Source organism: Cicer arietinum, chromosome 7 (assembly GCF_000331145.2).
Source record: "Cicer arietinum cultivar CDC Frontier isolate Library 1 chromosome 7, Cicar.CDCFrontier_v2.0, whole genome shotgun sequence".
NCBI lineage: Eukaryota > Viridiplantae > Streptophyta > Magnoliopsida > Fabales > Fabaceae > Cicer > Cicer arietinum.
In genome coordinates this window covers 6,261,903-6,284,615 of record NC_021166.2, presented here as the reverse complement: position 1 = coordinate 6,284,615, position 22,713 = coordinate 6,261,903, and the positions used below count along the sequence as shown (strand labels likewise).

At 26.4% G+C, this 22,713-nt stretch overlaps 3 protein-coding genes across 5 annotated transcripts; all 3 read right to left on the bottom strand.

Annotated features, from left to right (window-relative positions):
* Positions 1–1,225: 1,225 nt before the first annotated feature.
* LOC101495169 (xylogalacturonan beta-1,3-xylosyltransferase-like) lies at positions 1,226–3,933 on the bottom strand. 3 transcript variants are annotated; one of them, XM_073363942.1, is made up of 5 exons: positions 3,652–3,867; positions 3,386–3,558; positions 2,522–2,670; positions 2,008–2,374; positions 1,226–1,898 (listed from the first exon to the last, which is right to left on the bottom strand). In XM_073363942.1, exons 3-5 carry the CDS (start codon positions 2,629–2,631, stop codon positions 1,230–1,232), a joined length of 1,146 nt encoding a protein of 381 aa, XP_073220043.1. In that variant the 5' UTR covers positions 2,632–2,670; positions 3,386–3,558; positions 3,652–3,867; the 3' UTR covers positions 1,226–1,229. The 3 variants fall into 3 exon arrangements, with proteins under 3 accessions (XP_073220043.1, XP_004508620.1, XP_012573463.1); XM_004508563.4 differs by lacking the exon at positions 2,522–2,670 and having other exon boundaries at positions 3,652–3,933; XM_012718009.3 differs by lacking the exons at positions 3,386–3,558; positions 3,652–3,867 and having other exon boundaries at positions 2,522–2,804.
* An 807-nt stretch (positions 3,934–4,740) lies between these two features.
* Positions 4,741–7,004, bottom strand: LOC101494839 (probable glycosyltransferase At3g42180). Its single transcript, XM_027336664.2, has 4 exons — positions 6,750–7,004; positions 6,486–6,640; positions 5,874–6,240; positions 4,741–5,565 (listed from the first exon to the last, which is right to left on the bottom strand). Exons 1-4 carry the CDS (start codon positions 6,984–6,986, stop codon positions 4,897–4,899), a joined length of 1,428 nt encoding a protein of 475 aa, XP_027192465.1. The 5' UTR covers positions 6,987–7,004; the 3' UTR covers positions 4,741–4,896.
* Positions 7,005–11,707: 4,703 nt separating this feature from the next.
* On the bottom strand, positions 11,708–15,026 carry LOC101494316 (heptahelical transmembrane protein 1). The gene is made up of 4 exons (XM_004508393.4): positions 14,485–15,026; positions 14,297–14,386; positions 12,965–13,022; positions 11,708–12,709 (listed from the first exon to the last, which is right to left on the bottom strand). Exons 1-4 carry the CDS (start codon positions 14,757–14,759, stop codon positions 12,029–12,031), a joined length of 1,104 nt encoding a protein of 367 aa, XP_004508450.1. The 5' UTR covers positions 14,760–15,026; the 3' UTR covers positions 11,708–12,028.
* Positions 15,027–22,713: the final 7,687 nt, after the last annotated feature.

Sequence of the window (22,713 nt, the reverse complement as noted above, 5' to 3'; positions counted from 1 at the left end):
TTTATATATATAAAATATAATATATATATATATATATATATATATATATATATATATATATATATATATATATATATATATATATATTGTGAATGTACATTAAACATTTTTCTTAAAACAATTGAACGATTCAATACTCAAACAATTTTATTGAGTATGATATTCAACTTTTAATTATTTAATTTATATTATTTTTTAGTTTGAAATAAATTTAATATTAAATTACCTTTTCTCAAGAATACTAAAAAAATTAAGTCAGGCAAAAGAGTACTAACAAATTTACCGTAAAAATATAATTAAAAAATACTCTATTTTGAGAATGTGTAGTCGTCGCCTTTTCTTTAGTAAAAAATAAATCGGATCTCTCTCTTTTCTTGATTTATTTTCTTTTAAGTTATTTTATTTCCTTTTTTTATTTAAATAAATGACTTTTCAAATACGTTTAGTTTATTTTCTTGTTTAATCTTTGATTTTATGGTTACTTTTTATTTGTCATTGTAGTCTTGACGAAAAGGTATATGACTCGTTTTGTTAATATCATATTTTAAATAAGAGATCATCAAATTCAACATTTATGTCTTACTTGTCAATATGTACTTGAATTAGTCTAGTTAGAGATCATCTATCGTTGATATGAGCGAATACTAATAAATACCATTTTTACAATTGAATGAGATTAAAAATAATAGATCTTACATTATTCTTGATCATTAGTCATATTTGAAGGAAAAAAATTAGTTTAGTTGTTAGGATTAAAATTTTTATTTAAATTATTTTTTGTTAATTTCTAAAATGTTTAATATTTAAGTGTATAATTAACGTGTTTTTGTTTTTCTGGATTTTTCTGGAATTCCTAAAAAAATAAGCACTTTTTCGGGTTAATTTCTCGATAAGGTTTTTCATGTTATATATAGTTGTTGATTTCAATTATTTGAATTACTGGATTTTGTGCTATATTCATCTTTTATATCAATAAAATTGTTCAGTCAATTTTAGGTCTTTTCTTTTTGGTCAAGAAAATGATAAAGTTTCTTGTAGTTGATTGTTGATTCATTCTAAATTATTTGAGAATAATATAGAGAACACTTTTGCTATCAATTATGATTTTGTAGAAACTATTTTAAAAATATATAAAAATGTAAATATTTATTTTCATCTAAATACCATAAAAAAGTTATTGTAATGTATTGGCGTCTTTGAATGAAAATGAAAAAATGAGTTATAATTCTTTAGGGTGGAATTATCAATTTAAAATTTAATCTTCGAAGCCAAATAGAATGAAGTGTCATATGTATCAAATCAAATGGTTTTGCTGGCCTATTCATCTCAAAATGCCTTCGTACACGTCTCACATTTGAATACAACACCCGATATTTAGCATTTGTAACATTTTGTAAAATAGTCTTAATTTTTGGTATTCTATCAACTGCAATTTCCATTGAAAATTGACTCCAATTTAGCACATCACTAAAAGGCAAAGAGTAATTGTGAGAAATTATGACAGGGACACACCCTGCATAAATTGCTTCCACTACTCTTGGACTTGCCACTTCGTGTCCACTAGGGCACAAGCAGAACTTGCTTAGGCCCATTAACTTTGTATAGTCTTGACCCTTTGGAAGGTACTCATGAACTTGAACTTCTTTATCCTTGTCCTTCCATTGCTTGAGTAGTTTTTTTCTAATCTTACCGTGGGCTCCACCAGCAAAAAATGCTAATATACTTCGTTTATCAGGGTGTTGGGCCGTATTATGTGGGCCAAGCTTTCGAAAAGGCAAATTTATTTGAGGTATGGACACGTCTCTGTTGGGCCTGAATCCTTCTGAAGTGTTGGCATTGCATAGTGCTCTAATGAAGTATTTGAAGAGTTGTGGATTGGCATAAGAGACTCTTGGACCCTAAATCATGGACAAAGTATGTCTCCTTGTTTGTGATTATGACTTAGATTAATAAATAAATAAATAAATAAATAAATAAATAAAAAAGAGAAAAGGAATGTGAACCTACCCAATCATGGCATGAAACAAAAAAATGGTCAGCACCTTGGCTTCTATTCCAATAAGGATACTTGTTTGCAATAATGTTAATATAATCTTCCACCAAAAGCTGTAAGCGGTGAGCATCATAATCTAAAACTGACCTTCTAGGCTTGTAAACATACCGAATGACCTTATAAACACTGAAAGGAAGAAAGAACACATGGGCCTCTTCAGGGTGGTTAGCCTTGAATGGGCTCTTGTTACTTGTGTCCATTTCGTCAATGAATTGTCCTTCTATGGCATATTTGTTGTTTATAGGTCCATCATGCACCAATGGCTGTTCTCCTTCCTTGTACACCCACACCTTTAATCTCTTCATCATCTCTATGTGGCTCCTGTTTCAGTTCTATTAATTAATTTAACTAAATGGGTCTATAACTATAACTATCAAGAGTTTACCATTGGTGTAGTACCAATAATGAACAAGTATTATATTGAATCAAAATATGAATGTTGAGTACTTTACAAATTAAATTACTTACATATCTATTATTTTAAAATTTTCAATAACGACGTGGCATTCAAATTTTGCATGTCGTTGTTTTTTACTCAATACAAAGATTTTTGAACCCTCGTGATCCAATAGTTGCATCAAAATTGATGGTTGATTGACTTCATGTATCGAAAATCTCTAACAATGATAGTGAGATAATGTCTCATTAATATCTTACAACATTTAAGTATATGCCAATGAAAAAAAATCATATTCAAATGAATAAAAAAAATCTAAAAAAATGTTAGAATTTAAAATATGAAGTATAATTTAAAAAAAAAAAAAAAAAATAAAACAACAATTAAGACTAAATTATAATATATGGATAATGAAAGTACATGTGACCCTTGTCTCGTAGACTTTTTTCAATGTTGTGGAGAGTTTGGTAACTCATAACTTATCGTTTGCATATAAAATTAGTTATACTTTTTTATGAAATTGTCAAAAAATGAAGTATAACTTAGAATGAATAAATTATTAACTTTTATAGACCGGTACAATGCAGATGTTATATAACAGTGTTTGAACATATGCAAAATAAATACATAAATAATTAAAATGTGAAAAAATACAATAAAAGAAAATGAGAAATTTGTTGGATTTTGATTATTTAAGTTAGAAAAAATTGAATTGAACTAAAAAATTTAGATACTCTGCACTTTATTTTATTATACTTATATATTTGTTTTTTCCTTAAATAAATAAAGTTCATCTAATCTACATACCTGAACTTAATTCAGTAATAAATAACCTATTTGAGTGTAATTAGTATATATTGTGAACACACAAGTTAATTTAAAAACATAAATATTTATCAAAACATAAATTTATAATTGTTATAATTAAACTTAACTGTTGAAAAGCGTGTGGATTCAAGTATATAGATCCTTTTGGGACAAAACTCTGGTTCATGGTAGTTGTGATATACTTATTGGACCGAATTGCTTCCTGAATCAATGATCGTGCTTGTGCTAAACCTCCTTCAATCCTCTCCAAACTACTCATATTCTTTCTTCCATGCCCAAACTGAAAACACATATGTTAACAAAGACATGTAACAATAATGAAAACATAATCTTTTCAAAGATTATCAAGTAATTAAGGTTGAATAGTGAATACCTTAATCGTTGTAATTTGAATATTTGTATTAATGTTGCTACCATTATTTGAAGAGTTCGAGAGAAGTTTCCCTGAATGGATATGAATCATATGATCTTCATTTGGAGGAGTGAACAAAACAAGGCAAAAATTGAGGAAGAACACTAGAAAGATCAAATTGGATAATGATTTGAAAACCTTCATTATTTCATTTAGAACTTTGAAAATCTGCCCCTATACAAGATGTCTCAACCTCACAACCATGTATATAAAATAACTTTAGTTGTTGTTATCTTAAAAATAATAATTGCTGTTGTTACTCTGTATTTAATAATAATTGCTGTTGTTACTCTGTATTTAATAATAATTGATGACTCAACTACACACTAAATAAAGAATCTTATCCCAAAACAAAAAGCTAATCAATTTTGTTTTCTGGTGTTGCTCACGTGAACATGTCCATCGTTGGACCCACCTTGCTAAATTATGGAAAAAGAATCAACTAATTATATTAATTATAAGTTTAACTAATGACATGGGTCGATTTGTTTAAGATTTTTTTATAAATAATTTTTATAGTATTTTTTATTATAATATTTATAAAAAAAAGTTAATATCAAATTTTCAAAAAAAAAATTAAATAATTTATTTTAAAATATTATTTTAAATATTCTATCTATTTGCTACAATATTTTTTTGATAATAAAACTTTAAAAATAAAAGTTATTTTAAGAAATTCTTCATAAAAATTATTTTTGAAATATATATATTTTAAATAAATATTTTTTATCGTGTAAATCTCTAATAATGAATATCTAAATTATTAAATGTCAAAATTATTATTTTTAGTTAATAACAAATTAATCTAAAATAACTTCTATTATTTTTAAGTAAGTTATCATAAAAATTACAAAAATAAAGTCAAAATCACTTTTTAAAAATCTTAAAGAAATTGATTAAATATTTACTTATTGATTAGTACTTATATTAAAGACATAACCTATTCGATATAAATTTGACGAATTTAATTTAAGATACACATATTTGTTTCTCTTAATTTTTTTACCGATGAAATTAATTTATCTAGTGTCATAATAAAGAGACGAGTCATCAATCAAATCACTATTAAAATTACAAAAAATTCAATTCAACTCTCGAGACTTTTTGTTGCTCAACAAAAAAAAAAAAAAAAAGTTGTACACAAACTCTTATGAGCTATATCCAAACTGACCTAAAGCGAAATTTTTATGCATAAACATTTTTGATTTATTGTGAATCTATAAGTCTAAAGTTAAGCCTTCTAAGCCAAACCGAGTGAAGTATCATATGCATCACATCAAAAGGCTTAGCTGGCCTATTCATCACAAAATGTCTTTGAACTTTCCTAACATTCATATACAACTTTATGTACCTATCTTTTGTAACATTTTGTAATATAGTCTTAATCTCAAGTATTTTCTCCACTGGAATCTCCACTGAAAATTGACTCCAATTAAGCACATCATTGAAAGGCAAAGAATAATTATCAGAAATAATCACAGGAACACACCCAGCATTTATTGCCTCCACAATTCTTGGACTAGCCACTTCATATCCACTTGGACACAAACAAAATTTACTTATTCCCATTAATTGTGTATAGTTTTGATCCTTAGGAAGATACTCATGAACTTGAATTTCATTATCTTTGTCCTTCCAATGATTTAGAAGCAATTTTCTAATGTCTCCATGGGATCTACCAGAAAAAAAGGCTAATATAGTTCTGTTTATTGGGCTTTGGCCCAAATTTGGTGGGCCTAATTTTCCAACAGGTAAGTACACTTCGGGAATAGACACGTCCCTATTGGGCCTGAACCCTTCAGAAATGTTGGCATTGCATAAGACTCTTGTGAAGTTCTTGAATAGATCTGGATTTGCATTAGAGATATCTGGTGCCTGAATTATCAAGTAAAGTTAAAGCATTTTTATTTTAACTCATGAAAGCATAGGTTATATAATGTTACTAAAATATTTGTTCTCTGTCAAAGTACATAAAGAAATATGTATCACCAAGTAAGGCATTTATTCCATCTACTAAATGTTTTAATTCAACTACAACAATATAGTTCTTTTAATTGAATTATTTAGAGAAGCACCATGGATCAAAATACTGACATGTTTAATCAAATAATAATAAATTAACTTCAGCATATGAAAGTTAGTAGTAAATAAAGTGAGTAAGAAAACATTTATGGATACCTTACCCAATCATGACAAGAAAGGAGAAAATGGTCAGCACCATTGCTTCTATTCCAGTAAGGATACTTATCAGCCACAACATTTACATAATCCTCCACCAACCTTTGAAGACGGTCACGGTTGAAATCCTCTTTAGATATAATTGGCTTATAAACATATTGTACCACATTTGTCACACTAAAGGGAATGAAAAAAATGTGCGCTTCATTAGGGTGTTTAGCTTTAAAATTACTCTTTTTGCTAATGTCTATTTCATCAATGAATTGACCTTCAATTGCATATATGTTGTTCATTGGTCCATCATGTACTATTGGTTGCTCTCCTTCTTTGTATACCCAAATCTTCAATCTTTTCACCATCTCCATGTGACTCCTAATTTTCATAATTATTCAGTAAAAAAAACAAGTAGTTGTTAGTAATAAATAATGATATTGTATCACATTACAATAAGAAAAAAAATATATTGTATCAAGTAAATGTGGTTGCATCAAATATATTTAACTATAATTTATTTGCACTATCAAAAAAATTTATGTGTGCAACCAACCACAATTTGAAACATTGGAGTATGGGACTAAGGAAGATGAAGTTTGAATGCAGAATCTCTGAAACTTAACTGATGAAAAGCATATGGATTTCTATAAATGGACCCTTTTGGGACAAAGATATTTCTCTTCCCTGAAGTACTATAGTTTCTTGACAAAACTGCATTCCGAATCGATGCTCGAGCTTCTGCTAAACTTTCTTCAACTCTGTCCAAGCTAGTAATTTTCTGCATGCAACACTAATGAAGAATTAGAAACTTTCATTTGATAAAACAGCTGAATATAATTAATAAATAAAAACTTTGAGGTGAAACTTTTTGTTCATAGCATCATCACCTTAATAATGCTACTATTTGATTTATGTTCAAAGCTTCTATATGCAGAGTTAGTAAGAAAGTGAAGAGGTTTAATTACTTGTGTTGTGTTTTGGTTGTATTTTGGGATTGGAAAATTTAAATTAGAAAAAACAAAGGAAACATTGTTTCCTTTGTGAGAAGTGAAGATGATGTGAAGAAAAATGAGGAAAAAGAATGGTAGTAATAGAGATGCTGTGAGGCATCTAAAGGTTTCCATTGCATGAAAGAATTTCAAAATTAAGAAGCTTGAATGAATAATATTTGTCACCATCATATATATATATATATAAAAGTTAATAATGAAGTCATGTGAGGATGTCTAAGAAGTTGCAGACCTAAGTTATTGTAACTTTGTAAGACCATTCAACAAGGTTTTACTCAATTAGGTGTTTGTATGGTTGAAGGCATGAATCATCAACCTGAAAAGTAGGGATTGTATAGTTGTATATAAGTTCACAATTACCTTGCACATGGATGAGAACATTTATTTTTGTGCAAGTTAATTTCAAAATGAAATTGTACTGATTGAGATACGAGAAAGAGGAGTAATAGTGACATAAGGTTTTACAATATTTATATTATGTATGGATGGGTAATGACTTTGACACATTAGATTTTGTTAAAGTTTTGCTTAAATTTTATAAATATTATATATAGTAATTCATTGTGATTATTCTCAATGTCAATTCAAACATACAAATGGATATTTGGCTACATGATTTATATTCAACTCAAAATAAGTTTTGAATTTTCTTTGTATCCATTTACCATCCAAAATTTATTAAAAATGAGTATATTCGAAAATGTATTATGAGCATTGTTTTGGAGGGAATTAATATACATCACAAATATTTAAAAAAAAATAATCTAGAGGGTCAATTTATACTAAAGAAAAGTGGTGACAAAAAATTCAACTGAAACACATAGATCACCTAAGTTCCTGTTTAGTCTCTTCAATCAAATCTCAACCTTTGAATCTATACTACAAACATTTCAATCACCTCATTACTAAATTAGCAAATGAATAAGGGTATGAATTTATAAAACAAAATAATTGTGTGTTCCCATTGCAATGTAAAATGAGGATAACATTAAAAAATAATAATAAATATTTTAATGATATTCTAAAATAATAAAGATAAAAAAATATTACTTGAATATATTATATGTCAATGTAGAATGTGTTACATTATATTACTAAAAAAATGTAATTATTACATTGGTTTGAATCTATGTTTTATGATTTGAATTGTCTTTTTTTTCTCCTCTCCTGTTTTTCTTTATATTAAGAAAAAAATTTAACGACTCTATACACAAAAATAAAATAAATAATTATTTGTGGATTTGAAAAGAGAAAAGAACATGTGTGAGAATCCACATCCTCCAATTTATTTAGGATCACACATTTATTGGTGTGTGTGAACTTGTACATTGAACATGAAGTTGAAAGTGATGAAGTCTAACCTCCTCGAGAAGTGAAGAGATCCATGATCTGGGAATAGTAGTAGTACTAGTAAAAATCAATCACTTTTTTGTTCAGTTTTGCTTCCAGTCTAAACAAAATCATCGTGCAAATTGCACAAAAAGTTTATTTTTAGCTCCGAAATGGATTTTAGTTTCCACTAAAAAAAGAAAGGTTGAATTTAATATCTAATTAAAATTTGTGTATATTTAGTTACTTGGAGTCAACAAGTCTTGAATTGAATTTAATATTTTTAATTGTTTTTGAATAAAATTATTTTATTTTTAAAATTGATTCTGACTTACAATTAAAATTTGTATTTTTTGTCTTTAAAATTAATACTTAACCTTGAAATTATCCTTCAAAAAAATTTAATTTACCATTCATTTACTTTTACATTAACATTAATATATACAAATATAAATTATTTTATTTAAAACTATTTTTAATCATTGAAGAGCCAAACACATATTAAATGATTCAAGATGAAATAATAACTATTTATAGTTTTGTCAAAGAAAAAAAATTATTAGTGATGGTGAACTAATATAATTTTTAATTAAAAGACAAATAATTTGATTTGTTTATAGTAAATTTAGAATATTTGAATAATTTAATTGTCATACGCCATAAATGTAACATAATTTACAATGTTAATACATCACAACCACTCACGTGTATGACTAAGATGGTAATTATGATAAAAGTTGTATACTTCTAATTATTATAAACTCACATTACAAAAATAATTTACAATGTTAATTCTTATTAGAATTTATTATTTGCACAATTATAATTATTTTTAATATAATTTTTTTGTCTTTATTAATATGAATTTGATTATGTAAAATACAAGTGGTATAATTGAATATTTGCTTTTTAGTAGATTTGTTGCCGCTGACTAAAGTTTGGGGTATAATTGAATATGTGTAAATTTGATTATTTCTCAAATGAGATTTATGTAAATTGAATTATGTAGGACGGTTGATTGCTATTTAATTGAAGTTAGTATTCCGACACAAAATAATTGACCTTCGAAGATCAAAGTTAACACATATTTAATTATGGTCCACTGTGTCTAGTGCGTTTGGCCCAAGCTTGTGCTTGCATATAGGTTAATTGAATAAAGAAAATCCCAAAGGATCTCTTTTAATGAAATAAAGAATATTTTACCACATCCTCCATCAATTATAACTGCAAAACTTTTACCATGTTTGTTCGGCATATTTTTATTCATGAAAAATTAATTTGAGTTTTCAAAACACATTTGAAATCTGAGAAGTAAGAGACAAGTTTAAATTTTAGAAGATTTATGGAGTAACAATATATTTTTTCTATAATAAAATATAAATATAAATAAATTAACAAAAATTATTATATTTAATCTAAATTTTAAACAAAGTATATTAATTTTTATTAATTAATTTTTCTTTATATTTTATTACAGGGAGGTTAATTATCGGAGGTATATGAAGAAAAAAATTGATTTGTTTTGTTTTTACAATAATAAATAATAGTATTTTACAATGGGAGACATCAAACCACCATCTCACTAACTCTCTCATTTACCAACTAAATTTTACACAATATTACTACTCACACCCTCATTTTTGCTATCCGCGTATCTTAAATTTTTTTATAAAAATAAAATATTTAAAATGGCATTTACCTATTACAAACTTTATTTTCATCACTCTTCGTAATCTCATAACTCACATATCACAACTCATTCGAGAATAAATATAAAATTAGTGGAATTAGTAGTGTTATTTTATAATTTGGTACACTAGACATAAAGTATAAATATAAAATTTTGGAGTACATAAGAGAATCGTTTTCAGAAGAGTTAAGGATTTGCTCTTATTTGTTTGTTATGTATCATTTTTTATTTAATAAATTATTAACTCAAAATAAAAGGAGTAATATTTTTTAAAAAATTATTAGAGAATTTTGGAATGGTTGTGGCTACTCTATGTCCCAATTAAGTTTTGCTGTTGGTCACTCAACAAAGTATGTTTATTTATTTGTGTTTAAGTTAGTTTTTTTTTTCTTTCAAAATATAAGGATTTTACGAGAACTCAATTCACGTTGAGTTTAAGTAAGTTGTAAATATTACAAAGCAAGAAGATTTTACGTGAATGAAGTTCGTGTACGCATATTCAATGGAGTTTAAGAATTCTAGGCAATACGTAAAATCATTTCACGTACACCTTAAATCAATTCACATACACCTACGTGAATTGAGTTCACGTAGACGTCCATAAATTCAGTTCACGTAGATGTCTCAATTAAGCTCTGCCGCTGGTCACTCAACAAAGTATGTTTATTGATTTGTGTTTAAGTTATTTTTTTTCTTTAAAATATGAGGATTTTACGTAAACTCAGTTCACATAAGTTGTAAATATTACAAAGCATTAGGATTTTACGTGAACTCCGTTCACATACGCGTATTCAATGGAGTTTAAAAATTTATAGACAATACGTGAAATTATTTCACGTACACCTTAAACTCAATTCACGTACACCTACATGAATTCAATTCACGTAAACCTCCGTGAATTCAGTTTATGTAAATTAAGTTCACGTAAGTGTCTGTGAATTCAGTTCACGTAAAAATTAAAAATGTTATAAATAGACAAAAACATTTTAAGTATTTTGTTTTTATAAAAAAAAAATAAAAATTGAAAGATGTGAATAGAAAAATTAAATTTTATATCTCAAATTTCTTAAAATAAATCACTTTCTTGGCACTGAAGCTAAATACATAGACCATTGTTTCTTGTTACTGTATTATCATAGGTCAAATGCGCCATTATTGTCTTGTTAAAGCTCACATTGAAGATGCTACCGGAAGCTACACTCCTATGGTTTTGGAGGAAGCAAATTGTCAAAGTTTGGATCTAACTTCGCACCAAATTCTACTTTATAGGTCTACTGTTCGAGTATTGCAATACTTTATTATTAAAATTGAATCTAATTAATTTGTATTTGATATTGTTTTTTTTTCTCTTATACTCTTATCTAAGAGTATTTTGCGAAATAGTTCGAATATTTACTTAAGAGAATATTGATGTACCTGAGTTGTGGAACCTTTAAGAAATATCTATGTTCTATAAAAATTCATTGTTATTTTACAGTTTTCATTATACAAATATATTTTTCCACATTAAATTATTGACTTGTTGTAATTGTGTTCTGTTATGTTGTTTTTCTCAACAGCTATTAGGTTCTAGGTCTAGTGCTAAAATAGAGTATAACAGTAGCACTCTTGTGATTTCAATTGCAAGATCCAGAGATGGAGTTACATGTTCCAAATGTTATTTCCATAATCTGAGGTCACTGTCCATGTCCAAAGATTAAAAAAAAATACCTACTTACCAAATTCTTTCTATACACATGAATTCAAATATTGATTTCAAGGCCTTATGCTAAAAGGATCCATACCCATTTCACCAATGTTTTAAACTTTTGAATACTTGTACTAGTAAATGATATTTTTAACTTAATTTCAAGAAACAACACAATGAAATATTCAATAAATTCTAGGTACAATAATATATGAATAACAAACAAATAAGAGTTGAGACTCAGTTGAGAGAAGGAAGACAAATATTATTTAACATTTTGATGAATGACTTCTAAAAACATAATCTCTTTTGGCATTGGACTTGTAATTATCTCACAGTTGCTTTGAAATCCAACAATGTGATAAATGATAATGTTCATAATCACTGCAGAAAATCCATCTCATGCTACATATATATAATATATGTCGTGAAAGGTAGATCCTTAATTAACTAAGCCTCGTCACACCCAAAAGTGTCGCGCCATTGCAGCATTTTAAGAGTAGCTGCGTAATGTGATAATGCACCAACCACAACCAGAACATGAAATATTTGATGGCTATGTCCTGCTAAATCAAACCAACCAGGCTTCCATCGTTCTGGTATCCGAGTAACATAGAACAAAGTCCCTGTCAAGTAAGATAAGGCCATGGCACATTCATACGCTAGTGTAACATTGCGCCGAGGATTTCCCCAGTTAACGAAGCAAGCATGGATAGCAGGCACAATACCAAAAAGTCCCATCGAACAGAACAACATGGCTCGAAACGCACGATATTTTCCAGTAGAAAGCGATGGGGAAAGCAATGTTCCTATTGTGAATAGTCCCATGGCTGTGATCCCGGCTAGGTAGACGAGTTGCCAATGAGGTTGACATAGGAAAACATAGTAAACTTGAGGGAAAAATGAGGTTATGATCATCACAGCAATACCAACATAGTCTATTCTTAACAGGAAAAGGTTTAAGTCATGGGAGTGACATGAAAAGAGGTGGCAAATGCTGCTAGAGAGGAGACAGAACATTGAACCGGCTAGGAAAACAAAGAATGGCCACCTTGCTATAACCAAATCTGTGGATTCAAGTTCCATTTTCAATGGTATTTGATGTTTTAGATCGAAGAGTAACGCCGTTCCCTGCGATATTCTTACATTGTCAGTCCTAAAAATTACGCACTATATATTGTTAGATAAATGTAAAGACAAAGGTTGCAGTGTATACTGTCAGAAAAAACGAATTACCAACAAAAATTATGATATGCGAAAAAATGAAATACGTCTATCCTTTCGTTGCTAAGTGTTAGAAACATCAGAACTAAAAGTCAATTTCATTTTCTGTGTGTCTAATCTCTATCAGCGATTCATTTTTTTTAGTACAATGAGGACACTTACCAGGAACAGATCTTTGATGTTATCAGAAACATTTTTTTCGGCACCTGAAGAGAAAGACCTATGTACAAAAAGATATAATATTCAAATTTAGTTGAAAATTTTGTATAAAAAGGCCACTATGCTATTTAGCTAGACAGTTCACCTAACATAAGTATTAAGTTCTCATCATAATTGACTAATATAAAAATAAAAACAAAAGTATAAGCTGATGTAAAATCATGGAAGAGATATTGGAAGGAAAAAAACAATTTTGCTGAGTAACCTTTCAAGTTAATTACCTGTCCTCAACAAACTGCATAGAAACTTGGTTAATTGGTATTATTTGGTATGTCTAATAGACGGTTACCTACTTAAGTAGACTTGCTTTTAAACCAATTCCTTGAGATCTAGTTGTTGATTAGTATTTTTATTTATTTATTTTCTAATCAAACGTGTGTGCAAGAAACCATTTCCATCTTATATTTTGGTTTGAGTGTGTGAAACAATAGCAGATGGCAGGCATGAACTCTGTTCCAGTTTTATTTAAATATCAGAATTTTTAATAATAAAATAGTTTATGCAATAGCCAATTAGTAATTAGTATATATTGTTAGAATTTTACCGAGGGTGGAGATCAAACTCGCAACTTCGTTATCACTATACTCCTCTACCCCAGTCATCAAACCAACTTTATATCCCCTAGAATTTCTACTAATAAAACAAAATTATACTGATCAATTGATAAGTTGTTGTTTCCGTGTGTGTTTAATTTTGCGGTGATAATAATTGATTTCGTAAAATTGTTATCTAAAAAATAAATTGAATATAAAGTGATTTTGTTTCAAACATAAAAATGAGTTATAGATAATTATGAGTAAAAAATCATGTTTGGAGTAAAAGACTACAACAAATCAAATCATAGCTTTAAGTTAGAATAAATTCTGCAAACACAGTTAATTCTTTCAAACACTAAATGTGAGAATCTCTTTTCCACAAAGATGAGATTTGTAGAGATTCGAATTCGGATTCACCACGTTACGAGAGTCTAACCTTTTATACTAGACACAACTTATGTTTGTAAGACACAACTAATTCTACTCTAAAACAAACAAACATATCATCGGAGAATGAAGTTTACGTCTCTAGATTAAATTTTGCATCTTTTAAAAAGTGAATGAAAATACAATTATTCTAAATTTATACACATTACATACTGCTGGTAACAGCTGGCATATGGTTTGTGTGAAATGATGAGGAACTGAGATTGATTATCTTATTCTCTGACAGTTCACACATTGACACATTGAGACATAAATTGAAAAAGATTAAAAGAAGAGGAATATACAATAGTACCTTGTAAATTGTTGTAAGAGATCTACAACATGAGGCTTCATCAAATTCGCCAAGGTCAAGCCAAGAAAGAGAAAAAAGCCAAGTAAATGTCTGAAAAGAAAAGAAATGAAGAACGTTAAATAAGCGTATAGAAGAAAAGAAAAGAAAAAAGAAGAACAGATCTTAAAAAAAAAGAAAGAAGAAATTACGTCCAAACATTCAATGTTTCATTATGCCAACGAAAGAGACTAAAGAAAGCTTGTTTAAGAGGCCAATTGGCTCTATAATAACGTAGAATATATTCATTGTCCTTCATATAATTAGGAAGCTCCCAAAACGACAGAAGAGGGTAGCGTTTAGCTCTGTTCCGATCAAGTAGATGCGACGACATGTCGTTGTTGTTGTTGGAGTTTGTAAACGACAAGGTTTCATCACTTTCTTTTCCTTTCCTCTTGACAACACTTTTTGTTTCACAATAGTTCATCTCCTTATGTTAGTTAGTTGCTGCAACAACCAAATAACAGAAAAGTTTTCAAAAATGAAAGAGGGTAAAGAGAGAGCATATATTTCTCTGACTTTCTCTTGATGTTGTGTGGCTAATGGTTGATGGAGTAATGAGGGAAGAACTGCACCAACTGCAGCATTTAAGGGACACTCTCCGTAAGGTTTGGCACTACGTGTGTGGGGTTTGTTAAGACCCTAAACTTTATCAATAGCTCAAATTAACAGGTAGTAGTACTATGCTTTTATTTCATTTTCATTTTCATGTCCTCAAATTATGTATATATACACTTCATCTCACACGTGTGCTCCACAAATGTAAAAATAAACATCAATGGAAAATATGTGATTCGTTAATTAATGTAATAAATCTTTTTTATGCAATAATCAAAATGAGAAAAAAAAATTGGAAAGTATAATTTAACTTAGTCTTTAAGAAAATATTTAATTCTTTTCTTAGTTCTGAAAATTTAAGTGAGGACATGTTTGTCTCTATATTAACTTTCACTACAACAAATTAAATTGTATTTTGCTAGAGTTTTACTCTTTATTTGCTTAGTTGACATTTTATTGTAGGTTTACGCTAGTTATATTTGTGTCATAGAGAATTGGACAAATTGGTCCTTGATATTCAAATTAAACTATAGAGAGAGATTCTATGATTCACATTTTAAATCATTGGATTTCTTCTATAGAGAGCACAAAAATAGAATGATCATTAAAAAAAATGAACTTTATTCAAAAATGAACTTTAGAATGAATTAGCAAACCATTACAAAAATGGTAGAGAAATTATCTTCTCACAATCACAAAAAAAGAATGACGTATCATATATCACAAAATGGTAATGTCATTAATGGATCATGAATATTTTACCATCTCATAAATTAATTTGTTTCTTTTTAGTGGCATGAGGTTAGATTGATTTGTCTCTTTTTAGCCATCAAATGTTAGATAAAAAAAGGTTAATAAAACAATTTGATTATACAAATTGAGATAAAAATTAATGTGTCACAATTTAACTTTATTGGAAATTAAAAGGAGATTTTTTTTTTTGAAGGACAAGTTTAATATTTGAGTTTTTTCTCATGGACCAAATTGTATATTCACTCTAAATAAATGGAGAAAAAACTGTTAAGGTGAAAAAATGATGTGGGAGAAAAAACACATGAGATAATCAATTGAGGAATGACATAAATGGTTGGAACTTATGTTAACAAAACAAGATATGCGAATCTCAAACAATAAATAGGCTTGCGTTTTTGTTTTACAACATAACTTTCGTTTCTTATTACGATTAATATGCAATATATATATATGTGTGTTATTTTAAGCTACACAATTTTAATATGTATCAAGATGTTATCCAATTTTGAAATAAAATGTTGGGGCAACATTGGATATGTGAAAATAATTTGGCAATAGGATGTTGATATGATGCTACTTAGTTGTACACATATGAAGCTTAGTTTTTTTACGTCACATATGAAGTTTAGCTATATCTAGAAGTACAAGTTATTGAAGTTAAGATTGTTTTTCGTACAACAAAAGAAAATTTTCATTTTTGACATAAAAAATTATATATTACCGTATCATATTAATATTTTAAGTTGTACGATGATAATGTATTCTTCATACCAATTAATTATGTCAACACAATGTTAAAGTGTGGTTAAATTAATGTGCCTCAAAGCTTGGGTTTGTGGTGTCAATATTTATTGTCATTTCAGCTCCACATATACAATGCTACGTCAGTATTTGATTGTCATCGCCATTAAAAGTTTAATGATAATCCAATGGAAGATTAAATTTGTGCAATTTTAAATATAAAGAGATTAAAATGAAAAAATTAAAAATTAAAAGACTAAAAAATTTGTTAATTTATTAGAAAATAAAAAATGTACATGAATAGGTTAAATCTAAAAAAAAACATTACTCCAATAGTCTGTGAGTCATTATTTAATTATCTAAATTAAAATATTTATCGTTAACAACATACTATTTAATATATTTTTATTAATTGGTTAAAATCTATTTGAACTTCACCAAATTCATATATGATTTAGATGATTTGGTCAAATGCGTGTGAATTTTATTATTCAATTAAATAAAATTTGTTATATAATATGTTAGAGTGTATTGCTCACACTATTAAATTAAAATTATTGATTATTACTACTATTATTTGTTTCGTTTACCGGTCCAATGTCTGAAATTTGAAATTTAGGTGATTTAGCAACAACAAAAATTGAAATTTAGGTGACTAACAAATCAACCAACTTCTTTTGTCGAGTGTGGACTGTGGACTACAGCTATCATATTTCGAATTCACTAAAATAAATAAACGTGTCTAGGAGGAGTAAGGAAACCATAAATAACATTTGGACAAATCGAGTGTTTGTAGGCACGTGTGACATTTGTTTCCTACTTTGACCTTAAATATACCGATTTTTTTATTAGTATATTCTTTTTCTTTTTTAACTAAAATACTCCGCTCCTAATTTTATATATTAAATTATTTTATTTTTTTAGGCTCAATAGAAGATTGCTGGTCCAGAGTACTATCGACTGAAGGCCAAAAAGAGTTTTTAATTTTTTTTACTCATTTTAATTGGGGTTTAATTGATAATATATTAATAAATAATTAAATTAATAAATAATTATATTAAATAATATATTAATAAATAATAATAATACATTAATAAATTATTATTATTATTATTAATTATTATTATTATTAAAAATTATGATAATTAAATTAATCAAAATTATTATTGTTGTTATTAAAAGTAATTAAAATTAAAAATAATAAATTATATTATAAATTTAAAAGAAAATACATTAATAAATTATTATTACATATATGTATTCATCTTTGTTTTGAAACTTCGTTCCAACTTCAAGAGCTTCATCTACTGGACTTCGTTAATGAACAAATGATGAAATTCACTTGAACGATCTTGAGTATCTAAATTGATGCTATTCAGGTGAGATGGTGGATTAGAGTTAGGTAGGATATGTTGATTTTCTGTTTCTATATCTTCATCAACATCAATGTCATCGTCAGAATTATAAGGTGAGATGGTGGTTCATAGTGTTGTGATGGTTCATAGTATTGTGATGGAGAATATGAGTCGGGTTGATAAGGTATGTTTGAGGCCGATGATTGATCAATGTTTGTTGATGGATGACCAATTGTGACTATTGTACATACACATCAAACATCAACTCAACATTTTCGTTGTTGCAAACTTTCATTAGTTCAAACTTTGTTGTATTTTTTTTAATGTATTTTCTTTTAAATTTATAATATAATTTACTATTTTTAATTTTAATTACTTTTAATAATAACAGTAATATTTTACTATTTCAATTTTAATTATTTTTAATTATAATTATTTTTAATAATAAAAAATAATTAATTATTATTTATTATTGTATTATTATTATTATTTATTAATGTATTATTATTTATTAATGTGTTATTTAATATAATTATTTATTAATTTAATTATTTGTTAATATATTACCAATTAAACCCCGATTAAAACGAGAAAAAAAATTAAAAACCTTTTTGAGATATCACATCCCCAGCCAGCGACCTCCAACTGGGTGAAAAAATTTTGGCCTTCAGATGGTCGCACCCTTACCCAGCGACCTCCTATTGGACTTAAAAAGTATGACAATTTGGTATATAAATCTAGGAGTTGAGTATTTTGATTTTTTTTTTTAAAGATATATTGATAAAAAAATCATAAATATATACAATTTATGAGAATAAAAGTGAATGTGTTTAGATAAAATTACTTATATTTAAAATGGAAGAGAATATATTTATTTTTAATTTAAAAAAAATGTGAAACCATTATTTTTGGTGTTTGCTTATATTTAGGAAGATATGCTTCATTACTCTTTCTCAAATGCCCTTGTCAAGTATAATAGATGTAAAAGATAGGTTAAGCAATTTTGTTTATAGTGGATTTTTGGGTGTACCATTTTTATAAATTGATTTATTGTAAATTAATATTTTAAAATCATTAAAAATCTTAATGATGGACGATACTCTTGTAAATTATTTAATTACTTTATTTTTATTTTATTATGAATTGTGTGCCTGAAAATTAAAATTATCTCTTGAATATTACCACCTCTATTTTTTATTATTATTTTAAGTCATAATAGGGATATAAATATATATATATATATATATATTGTAGAGAGCGATGGAAATTATTGGCAATGGATGGTAAATAAATATTACATCTATCTCAAATTATAAGTATTTTTGAAAATGATTTTGTTTCTAAATACAATTTTTGTTTTAAATTAATAAATATTTTTATTGTTATTTTTTTCAAATATATTTCTTGTAAAAATTATTAATTTATTTTTAGGGATGAAAAATTTGCATGTATATATACATAAAAAGAAATTTAGTAATTATTTGTTTACAAAATTTACTTATTAATTATATTACTCATTTTTTCCCTTAATATATGATAAAAAGTGCCAAAGAGACTTATTATAAAGAATAAGGGTGAGAATCATAATACTCATCTCACATGTTACAGAGTTGTTCTTTCTATTTGATTGCCTATTTGTATTTATGATCTCTACGATTTTTATATTTAAAATTGTTTCTTTCTATATAATATCTTTATCTCTAATTATAAGAATATTTTAACAAAATAATGGGAATATTAGTCACATTCTACATAACTATATAAATTAAAATATAGTATATTATTTTTTCTAAATATATCACATTTTACTATTACTAATTTATTTTGGGGATAAAATATTAGAGTAAGATACATAATAAACCCTAATATTTTCTTTGGAGCGTTGGATGGGAATAAGAAGAAAGATGATTGATTCATCTAACCACCTATGAATTGATTAGGGATTTGGGGTCATTATCGATGTCTTGTGTTTAATTTATATTTTATATTTTAATATAATGATCAATAATATGGATAGTATGATTTTGATTGAACATTATAAATGTCCGTGATATAAGGATACTAACGTCGCATTTATCGATGGTAAGAACCAACATCTATAATCAAAGAAACAAGTAAAAAAGGCACAGGGTATTTATAGAAAGAGTTGAGAGGTTAAATTTTGACGTTACAATAATATATAAATGATCATAATTAATTAAGAGTAATTTAAATAATATAAAATTATTTTAAAAAATTATGACTTTTTCCTTCTAATATATTTATAATTGTATAATTAAAATTTAATTATTATATATATATATATAACACAATTAAAATAAAACATGTCCACTCCTCTAAAAAATAAAAAATAAAAATGTCCACTATTCCCACTTCTACAAAGTCATATCAAAGTATCCATACTTCTAAGTTCTAATCTTTCTATTTCACATAAAAAAAATATTATTAGTACTATTTTTTATTTAAAATTATTCTAAGCCATATCTTTTTATTAAAAGAAATTAATTAGAAGTTTATTATTCTATTTTAGATCTTTGAATTACAAATTATTATACATTTTAACTATTAATGTATTTCTTTAAATTATTATATTATTATGTAACATATTTCTTTTCTCTTAAAAGATAAAAAAAATTTGAGTATAGGATAGATCAAAACACATCGCATCATGTTTTAATAATTTCCTTCTATTTAATGTTCTATTCACTTCTTAACTACTAACTCTTTCCTATTTTGCCGCCAAATAAATTAATAATTTATTTTCTTTAATGATATATTCAAATTATGTTTCTTTACCGTGTAAAAAAATGAAGATACATTTATTTGCATATGCGATATTATATCGGTTATCCAGTCATAACCTAAAAATATTGTTTGAATGTTACCAACAACTCTATTAAATCTTTATCATTTTTTTATTTTGTTTTACTAATTTTAATTAATTTTATATTATTATTAATTAATATTTTTAATTATTTATTATTTTTTGTTTACTTTATCAATTAATACAAAAAATAAAGAAAAAAATATGTGTAGAAGGTCGCATCTCCAAAATACGGTTAGCTACTACGCCAATTTATTTTGCTTCGAATGCGACCTCTTGAAAATTCAAAAGAAATGGGGCATATATTAATTTAAAGATATGATATTTTAAAAATTTGTTTTTAAAATGGAATATACATAAAAAAAAAATCATAAAACTCGATGTATTACAAAATCGACTTGTAAGGTAAAAATGTCACATTTTATAAAGATGTATAAAGCTCTATATCTTATTTACATGGCTCTTGAGTTTTTTCCAATATACTATTTCACACCTAACACTATTGGGCTTTGTGCGTGTATAAAGAGTGAGTGAGGCGTTAGAGTAGCTCTAATGCCATTTATATACATATGCATCAAGCTCAATTGTATTATTATATGTGATAAGTGTATTGGAAAAATCAATGTCTCACATGGACGAGAGATAGAACTCTATATTTTTTTTATAGAGAGTGACATATTCCACCTTATAAATCTCCTTTTAAATGATGAGTTAGACTCAATATAAAATCTAAGATAATTAATTATAATTGCATTAATTAGTTTGAGCTTTATGTGATTTTAGTCCTTCTAATTCTTTTCGAGCGATTTTAGCTCATCAAATTTTTAATTGTTTTAATTAAATCTCACCAGTCATTTTTAGATTAATTGCAATATTGATCTCCCTATTTTCACCAACTAGTAGAATTAGTCCATCTATTTTAAATTCTGATATTTTTTGTCTCTTTCTCTCTCTTTCTCATGTTTTTTTAACTAAAAAATGATGATTTAACATATTTTAAACAAAGTAACATATGATACGATGAAATAGAATGATTAATATACATAAAATTGTGATAAAATCCTCTAAAAACTTCACTTTCGGCTTTAATTTTTTTTTGTAATATAATTAATAACATATAAATAATTTAATGCATCTAGAAGATTCTACATCACATGGTCATATGCCACATCATTTAAAATATATCAAATCACGATTTTTTTAGTTAAAAAATATGATAATTAAAAAATATGATAAAATGACCATAATTTTCAGAATTTGAAATAGGTGAACTAATTTCGAGAATTAATAAAAATACGATAACCAAAATTTCAATTAAATCTTTTTATTAAAAAACAATTATATTAACTAAAATAAAAGTTAAGAATGACAACTTTAAAGTCATATATCAAAAATGAGTTTAATAAAGAAAAAAAAGGATACACTATTTGAAAAAAAAAAATAAGCATAGTGACCAAACTGAGTTAAAAAATGAACACATTTATTTATTTTAGTTAGTTAATAATTAAGGGAGTAAGTCAAATTCGTCGGTTGTAATATATGTACAATTTTTTTGAAGAGAATAAGCATGATAGTAAATTGAGTACAATTTTTTTTTATCATGAAAATAAAATCAGAAAATTAATTTCAAAAATAAAATTATGAATACATTTAGTACAAATACCTCCTCATCCGGTTTCATTTGTTAACACCTATCAAATTCTCATAATATATTGAAAAAGAAAATGATAACTTGAATTGATTAAATTATTTTGAACATTATTTCTCTTAAAATTAATTGATTACAATATCAAAATTAACTAAAAATAAAAAATTCTCAAATTTTCTTCTATTGAAATACTAATCTTACATTATACAAGATTTGGATTGATTAAATTATTTTAAACATTATTTCTCTTAAAATTCACCAACAACAATATCAACTAGAAAAAAAAAAAAATCAAATTTTCTTCTCTTGGAACAATAATCTCAAATTTTACAAAATGTCTGATATGAAAAGATTTCATATGAAAGACAATTGACGCGATTGAAGTGTTACATCCAAATTGATTTAAAGAAAAATACAAATTAATCTAGAAAAAATAAAAATTTGCACAAAACAAAACATTATAATAAAATGTGTTTTGATTTTGTTTGTAAAATCGTTTGTA

Bases quoted from the DNA above. Each gene is read 5' to 3' on its own strand.
- LOC101495169 (XM_004508563.4), bottom strand. From the start codon at position 3,834: ATGAAGGTTTTCAAATCATTATCCAATTTGATCTTTCTAGTGTTCTTC. The intron at 2,375-3,385 runs GTTAAGTTTAAT...GAACTGAAACAG, and splicing joins AATCCACACGCTTTTCAACA to GAGCCACATAGAGATGATGA. The intron at 1,899-2,007 runs GTAGGTTCACAT...TCCATGATTTAG, and splicing joins TTGTTTCATGCCATGATTGG to GGTCCAAGAGTCTCTTATGC.
- LOC101494839 (XM_027336664.2), bottom strand. From the start codon at position 6,986: ATGGAAACCTTTAGATGCCTCACAGCATCTCTATTACTACCATTCTTT. The intron at 6,641-6,749 runs GTGATGATGCTA...TGTTGCATGCAG, and splicing joins CAAATAGTAGCATTATTAAG to AAAATTACTAGCTTGGACAG. The intron at 6,241-6,485 runs GTTAAGTTTCAG...TATGAAAATTAG, and splicing joins AATCCATATGCTTTTCATCA to GAGTCACATGGAGATGGTGA.
- LOC101494316 (XM_004508393.4), bottom strand. From the start codon at position 14,759: ATGAACTATTGTGAAACAAAAAGTGTTGTCAAGAGGAAAGGAAAAGAA. The intron at 13,023-14,296 runs GTACTATTGTAT...TTTTGTACATAG, and splicing joins CTCTTACAACAATTTACAAG to GTCTTTCTCTTCAGGTGCCG. The intron at 12,710-12,964 runs GTAAGTGTCCTC...AGAATATCGCAG, and splicing joins ACATCAAAGATCTGTTCCTG to GGAACGGCGTTACTCTTCGA.